Here is a 7823-nt window from a genome sequence, read left to right as displayed (position 1 = left end):
AAAATTTTGGAATCACTGTCCTGGAATTTACCTGGACTTTGTGGCCAGACATCTGTTTAAATTTATCTTCAAAATGCGCCCTCTCAGTTGCTGGGAGCTCTGAAGATAACCCTACTCTCTCATGGGATCCTGGCACCTGTGACATTGTATCAGGGAACATTAACAAAAACATGGAATTTTAGGACAACAAGGAACTAATCAGATACCCAATTTGAACTACTTCTACGCAGGAAAGATTACAGAATTTTATCCAGTAAGTCCTGCACTGAAACATCACATAATTCTGTAGTACTTTTCCCTTTGAAGTAAAAATTAGTGGCCTTCTGTGCTAGTGAAATTCCCTGCTGAACTTAACAGGATTTATAACATAACAGAACTCTGCCCACATGGCATGCTGCAAACTGGTCCTTCGTCATCACTGCATTCAAGTCTTGGTGATTCAACAAGATTCTATCTTTCATGAAAAGATGTAATCTTGCCATGAGCTTTTAAGTAGTTATTGATTACCATTCTTCCTGAAATGGTGCTCCAGTGCTCTTACAGTAATATTTTTCACCTTGTTTCCAGTCACTGTATCTTATTGCACCTTCGTTAGACTATGGGGTTTTTTTTTCCTATTTTCTCTATCTGTTAATATCTTACTGCAGTAAGGCACCAGATTTATCTATTTTGAGATCCCATTTGAAGGCATATTTTTGAGGTACACACTATTTTCACAGGTCTTCTCTGAAGCGGGCTTAATTTTTTTGAACTGTAAACGCCTTTGGGCACAATATTCCAAGAATGGTATCATCAAAACTACACAGTGTGTGTGTGCATGTGTGTACACACACACACGGAGGAAAAAAACATGCTTTCTCCTGAACAGAAAATTTCATTTTGGGTCCTATGTTCTCTTTTGGAAAAGTAGAGAAAATATACAAAATGGTCTCTAATTCTTCTCTGTGCTTACAATTTAGTATTTTAAAATTTCTGTCTTCCCATCTCACAGAGCCTACAGTTTCATTACTAGGTTGCTTAATCTCGGCTACTTTACCTATTTCTCACTGGTAAGCTTACCAAGCGAGACACAGAACTTTGCAGTTTTACACAACTAAATGTAAATGGGATAATGTATTGATCATTTCCACCTTCCCTTATTGGCCTAAAAAAGACAGCCCAGGAATTTACCTGGATTCGAAGATCAGACATCTGTTTTAAGAGATCCTCAAAGAGCTCTCTGTCAGCTGCTGGAAGTTCTGAAGACAGCACTACTCCCACATAGGACCCTGGTATCTGGGACATCGAGTCAGGGAACATGTAGACACCAGTATTGCAGCACAGAACAGGAGACTGGTTACGCATTAGAGGATACAACCAGTCACAAACCTAGAAAAGATAAGTACATAAAAGGAATTAAAGGAACCTTTTAAAAAGAAAGGCAGGCACAATGTACTGATAAGCACCAGAAACTCAATTTTCCGTAAAGTTTAGTAAGAAAAAGAAAAAAGCCTTGTATCATCTTGGAAAAAAAAAAAAAGGAAGAAAAAAACCCCAAAACAAAAACCCCACATGACTGTGGAAATACCATTCTTGATTACTTCTGACAGTCTAATATAGAGAAAATACTAATTTTCACAGGACTATAATTCAGGCTGGTAGCCTCTTAACTGAGGTCTAGTCTTGAGGCCCAGGTGTAGAAGCAGATGAAAAGCACTGCCAAACAAGTCAGGATTCACAGTGCCTGTATCTTCCTGTAGCTCTCAGGACAGTTTATATACTCGGATAAAGAGAACGTATGGCTGTCGCTGGCTAACTGTTGAAGACTGCTAACACAGGTGGAGGTGAACCAGCAGACCCAAAACCAGGAAGCGGTTTTTGTTTGTTCCTCCAAGTTTCCCCTTCGCTGATGAGACTTTCAACAGCCAATCTTAGCAGCAACAAGGAGATCCAAAGTCAGAAACCAGACCAGAAACACAACGTACGTTACAGAAAATGCCCATATGAAGCAAGCATGGACTGAAAAAATCTAAATAATGCATCTTTTTTATTTGTAGTTCAGAGTCTGGATTAACATGGGGCCTCAAATTCCAAATTATCAGTTGTCCTAACTGCAATACCTTATCACTAGTTGAGGCTGAAGTGGGTAGCATGCAACCCTGTTTTACACTGACGTGTTACAATAGGTGAATCAACATGTCTTCTCTATGCGAGGAAAGGGAAGTTAATTTTATGAAATGAAAAGACATGTTAAGTCAAGTCCTTTAGAAAATGGAATTCACCAAAACGGTCAGCACTCGACAACCTTGGGAAGACACAGAGGTGATTTTCACAGAAAAAGTCATAAAAGTGTGTATTTGCAGAAAACCATTTTTCCAACAGCTATAACACCTTTCATATTATCACACAGAGATTTAGGCTCAGAAAAGCAAGAACTTGAGAAGACTGCCTTTTAAGATTTTATGACAGTTCTTAAAATCTAATTAAAGGAGAAAATTATTTTCCTGTTACCTGAAGAAACGCAGGTGGACGATTCTGGGCCATCTCACTATCTGTATCCAAGAACTTCACAATGCGTAGATATCCAGGATATGAAGGAGCACTAACCTGCCCATCAGGAGTCACAAAGAATATTTGTACTCCTTGGGGAATCAAGATCAGCTCATCCGCATCCACTCCCAGGTTTTCAAGGGGAGGTGGCTGAGTACACTTACTGTAGTAGTCCTCACCTACAGAAGAAAACTCCCCAGAGTCTGTGCCATAAGACACAGTAAAATGGCCATTGGTAGCTTGAGGAGTGTAGGCAGGAGGTGCTTCATTTGGCAGACAAAGAGGTTTTGCAGATGATGGACTCATAGCTGGAATTTGCCCCTGGCTCACAGTTGCAGCACTTCCATCTGCTGCAGGTGGCTGACTTGGTACAAACAGAGAACTAGGGGCTGGGGGTCTTTCTGGCTTTTCTTTGGAAGGAATGGATGGGTACAACTTGGGCACCCCAGCAGGGGCAGCCATTGCAGCAGGACTTGCTTGTACAGGTGGGGTGTTTTGTTCTAGAATGCCGAGTCGAGCGTGAACATTTCGGAGGGTCTCCCTCATCTTCTGTTGCATTTGCCTGGCAGACTCCCACTGGGACCCTACACACGCGGGACCCTGCGATGGAATGCTAACTCCTCGGAGCAAGTGGTCAAGTCCTTGCTTATAATAATTTCTTGCCTCTTCCTTCTGACCCAGTTCATCTGTATTCAGTCCTCTATTGATAAAAATAAAGGCTTTCCTGTACTCTTCATTAATGGCTTTAATATTTGCGTCTTCTTGCATAACTGGATCCTGTAGTTGTTCCATTACTGCAAATTGGAATAGATTAGTAGGAGTATTCACAGATGAAACCAAACAAAGTTTACCTTAGAATAAAACATCTTCTAACCGGTTTCTAACAATGACTATACTCCTTGTATTAGCAGAAAGCTATCTAGTTGCTTGGTACAGTGTCTGGTGTGTTGTGGTTATCTCCTATTAAACTTCAGATTCAGTCAGCAAGGAATTTAACTCTATAACCATCACATCTAGTTACATCACAGACAGGTATTTCTTAGAAGTTAGGCATCAGAAGAATATGGATACACCTGATATTAGACTTTCCATTTTTACAAGTATTAAGATCAGTAGCAAATGGTGGAGTTAAAAAAAATTAACACACTAACTTTACTTTTGATAATATTTTCAAAAAAGTCTCTAGGGTATTAAAAAATTCAGTTAACATTTTGCCTATTTAAATAAAGGCTGAACTTACAAACTCTACATCTTTATTTAAATGATTTAAGGGAAAGCACTCAACAGACTTAAACAAATCTTGATAGACTCCAAGATAGACACAGAACTGGGAAGAAATACTTCAAACAGTTAAAGCTATGCCTTACAAAATGAAAACAGGGAATTAATTCCTTTACAGTGTTTATGAAGCGAGAAAGACAACTGGCATTTTCCCTTCCTTGCTCCCCAGGTGACAAAAACCTGAAATGCCAGTATGTACAAAAAGTTGCAGGTTCTATTTCTATTTTGGAATATTCCTCGAACAGCCTCATATATATTTCAACAACTGAAGAGCAGAAAAGAATCCAATAGGTTTATCTGAACTTTAAAATGCACAAAAATCACTGTTTTAACTGAATGCAGGTTTTCAGTCTTGGCCAAATGCAGCAAATACAAATCATTCTTGGACTAAGACAGTGTTTACAACACACAATGTAAAAAAAAAAAAAATCCAGTGAGGCTTTTTGCTGACAGTGTTGAGAGGCATTGTCAATTCAGAAAAATCAGAGTAACGATCATGGACAACAAAAATGGGATACCATTTAAAAATGAAAGAGCATGCATTTTTAAGAAAAACTGATTCTATGATGTAAGCTGGACGGAAGAAAGGAGAAAAATCTAGAGACATCTGTCAGTCACAACGATCGGAAGCTACAGAAAACATGGGGGTAAGTAAAATCCATAGCGTGAAAAGAAAAATACTTCCATTACACATACAGAAGCTTTAATGCCACCGTACAAAGCACTGGTGAGACCTCACACAACGCTGAGCCACATTCAAGAAAGCTGCACCAGAACAGGAAGAGGCATGGAGAAAGCTACTGAAATTGCTGGTGAATCAATTACTTTTCTTTTCCCTAGACAGAGGTAAATTTGGCTTACTAAGCCAATAAACCAAAGGCTAAGAGATTGGATTAGTCTCCATACATAAACTGGCTGAAAAGAAGAAAGTAAATCAGGAAAGAAGAAAAGAACTACTGAAATCCAAACTTTTATTAAAATCCTGAAATAGTACCTATATTTAAGTTTATTTAATGTCTCTTCTTATTTTAGTCTAACTACTAATAAAGTTAAAAAAAAAAGTGGAAAATATCCTTCCTCTACTCCAACAAAAACAGAGAAACTTAAGAAGTGCAGGTCATGAAAAGATTTTAGAGGCGAGGATGGAATGCTGTGCTCTACTCCTAGATCCTTTATGATCAAAATGCAGATAGCACTTATGTCACTGATGCATCTGCAGTCACATGACAGAAGTGCCATATAATCTGGAACACATTTGTATTTTTACGATGCGACAGAATCCAATTTCATGCAAAAGATGAGATGCATGATTTCAGTCTAACAATAGACACGTAGCTAGGAATATGACAGGGATGGCTTGAGAAGGCAGCCCACATGGAGCAGGTCACCAGCGACTCAAGCCACCAGGCTTGCTGCCCATTCCCCATCATGTAGCAGAAAAACAAATCTTGGGCTGGAGGAGATTTTTCTGGTTGATTGCTGTCACCTGCTGCCAATAGGCTCAACATCTTTGATTTAAGCTGAAGAACAACACTGACATAAGAATAAATGTATATTTAATAACCACCAAGGACATCAAGTTTAGAAGTTATAAGCGTGCTTCTGACCAGCACAACAGCAAGCAATTATAATGAAAGTAACTGAAAAGAACTCGTCATAACAAATTTGCGAATATAGCTGGATCCTTACATGAAAGATTATATTTAACCATGTCGTACATTTATGACCTAGACATTAACCATTTAAGATACACGTAGTTGAAATACTTGCTAGCAAAAAACCCTAGGGACTCCCAAACCACATCATCTTGTGTCAACACTCTTATTTACTAATGAAAAATCCATTTTTCCTTGTAAGAGGGTTATAAAGGTAAAAAACAATTTAACAGTAAAGAACTCCGATTTAAAAATTATTGTAGGTTTCCAAAACACAGAAAATGTTTAGAAGACTGAGAAAGACAGAGTTTGACCTAACATCACAGTTTACTTCTTTATGAGCAAAACTTAGTGTTTTGACATTTTTAGTGCCCGTGAATTCAATTCTATAACAAGTCCCTTCTTAAGGCTTTAAGTGAACAATTAATTTGTGTGAACACAATTGCAGTACCATAGTCTACTTTGCCTCATGCTTTTTGATTTGTTTTTGCTGGGGGAGTCTAAGGCAAAGATACTTTACAGATTTCAAATAATTCTTTTGCTGGTGATTGTTAGTATATAACAAGAAGAGACATCAGGTAAAATCCTAGTCACAGCTACATTTCAACTTAATAGTGAATTAATTTACTATTTACTGTACGCTTGTCATACTGTCAACACCACTGTTCTTGCTAAAGCTCAGTCTTTATTAACACTAAAAGAGGTCTGTAAGAAAATGGAGATGTCAGCACGATCAGTGTATACGCAGCACTAGTGCATGGCCGTGCATGGCAGAGATACAAAAGCTGGCTCAACAATTCAGAAGAGTGCGAATGTTACAACTCATCTGCCATTGTTTGAAGCATCCCAAGCTTGCAGTTTATGTACAATATAGTTACCAACAAACTATGCATTTGGGTGGCAAAGCACTTGGAAATGGAAGAAGGAATTCACAATAGATTTTAAGTTTAACACAAGATAACTAAAAGTCAGCTTAAAGAGCTGAATTTAATTAATTCTTATTAATTTATTAAGACAAAATAATGGATGGTATAAAGTAAATAAGCCAACTGGACCGCTCCCTCACAACACAAGAAATACGCTACTTAAATGTTCTGTTTCAGAGAAATCTGATCATATGCAAGGAAGATCCTCGGTCATTATTATTTTCAGTGTATGATCTTAATATAGTATTTAAGTGTCCTGCATGTTTTAATATTTATCTGTAATCCACTTCTGTACAATGCAGAGTCTTATTTCCTCTGTTTTAAAGCTGGAATGAATGGCAAAGCGTGTATTACTAAATACCAGAGTGCCGCAAACCAACCTTTGGTCCTACAGCCAGTACAGATTGGCCCAAATCTGTACTACTTAGTACTAAGTAAGATTTACAGGAACTTGTCCTGGAGAAAGCTGGTCCAAAACAGAGCTAAGAAAAGAGCTAATAGGCACTGCAGAAAATCACAGATCAATCCAGCGCTTGAGCTCATTCCTTGGCCCTTCTTCATTTATCAGTACAGATATACTCTGTGGTTTTAAGTGACTCGACCAAGGGAGGCTACAGTGCAACAGGGAAACTTGAGTTCAATTTGATATTGTAAGCTAACATCTCAGCTATCTGGCTGACCATCCTTCCTCTGAAGCAGGAAACCCCACTTCATTAAAAAATAATGTATATTACAGAAATACAGCTCAATGGTGGATCTTACTGCCAGAAGGTAAACAGGAAGCCTAAAGCTTATTAAGAGGATTGAATATCCTGACTGACAGAGGTAGGACACTCTTTCCAACTGTTTTTGAAACCTGGGGTGTGTAGGGGAGGAAAAAGCAAAACCAAAACAAATCCCTTAATCCAAGAGCTCTTCCTGTATGTCAACTGTTTTTCTGTCAGCCACCAATTTCAAAGATGAAGAGGACGAAGGAGAACTACCATGCAGACAGAATTAAGCCTTATTTCTGTAGTGAAAGAGCAATTAAGAAAGTATTAGTAACTTTCCAGAATTTAGAGAACAAATGGAGTTAAAACAAATGTTATAAAGGATTTAAACTAATACAAGCCAGGTACTAGCTGATACTGTCATGTTTTTTTGCTTTTAGTTTCTTTAAATTAATTTGTTTACAGTAGCCCTTAAATTTTTCATTAAGTGGTGGCCTACTGCTCATTTTTAAGCACCTAAGGCTAGATAATATCAAAGACCAGACAACAGAGAAAGTCAGTGATCTGATCTAACACGGTAACTGTTACTCTCTTAAAATTACTGAAGACTTCAGTAAACTCCCATCTTCTGACATTTCAACCTACACCATATTCTCAGGCCGGTATCCCAGCACCTATATTCACCCAGCCAGCATGTCTAATTTTCCTCCTCTCAGTACTAC

General features: G+C 38.2%; 1 protein-coding gene across 1 annotated transcript in view; it reads right to left on the bottom strand.

Moving 5' to 3' along the window:
* The window catches only part of SPG20 (spastic paraplegia 20 (Troyer syndrome)), a 13650-nt gene extending 10045 nt beyond the window's left edge, over positions 1–3605 (bottom strand). Inside the window, exons 1-3 of the mRNA XM_009290265.1 lie at positions 2491–3605; positions 1171–1368; positions 32–136 (exon numbers count right to left, since the gene is read on the bottom strand). Of these exons, the coding sequence (XP_009288540.1) occupies positions 32–136; positions 1171–1368; positions 2491–3321 (1134 nt within the window). The 5' untranslated portion in view covers positions 3322–3605. The remainder of the gene's footprint in view (positions 1–31; positions 137–1170; positions 1369–2490) is intronic.
* Positions 3606–7823: the final 4218 nt, after the last annotated feature.

Source organism: Aptenodytes forsteri, unplaced genomic scaffold (genome assembly GCF_000699145.1).
Source record: "Aptenodytes forsteri isolate BGI_AS27 unplaced genomic scaffold, ASM69914v1 Scaffold155, whole genome shotgun sequence".
NCBI lineage: Eukaryota > Metazoa > Chordata > Aves > Sphenisciformes > Spheniscidae > Aptenodytes > Aptenodytes forsteri.
Note: the sequence above shows the minus strand (reverse complement) of the source record. Positions and strands in the feature narration are given on the sequence as shown.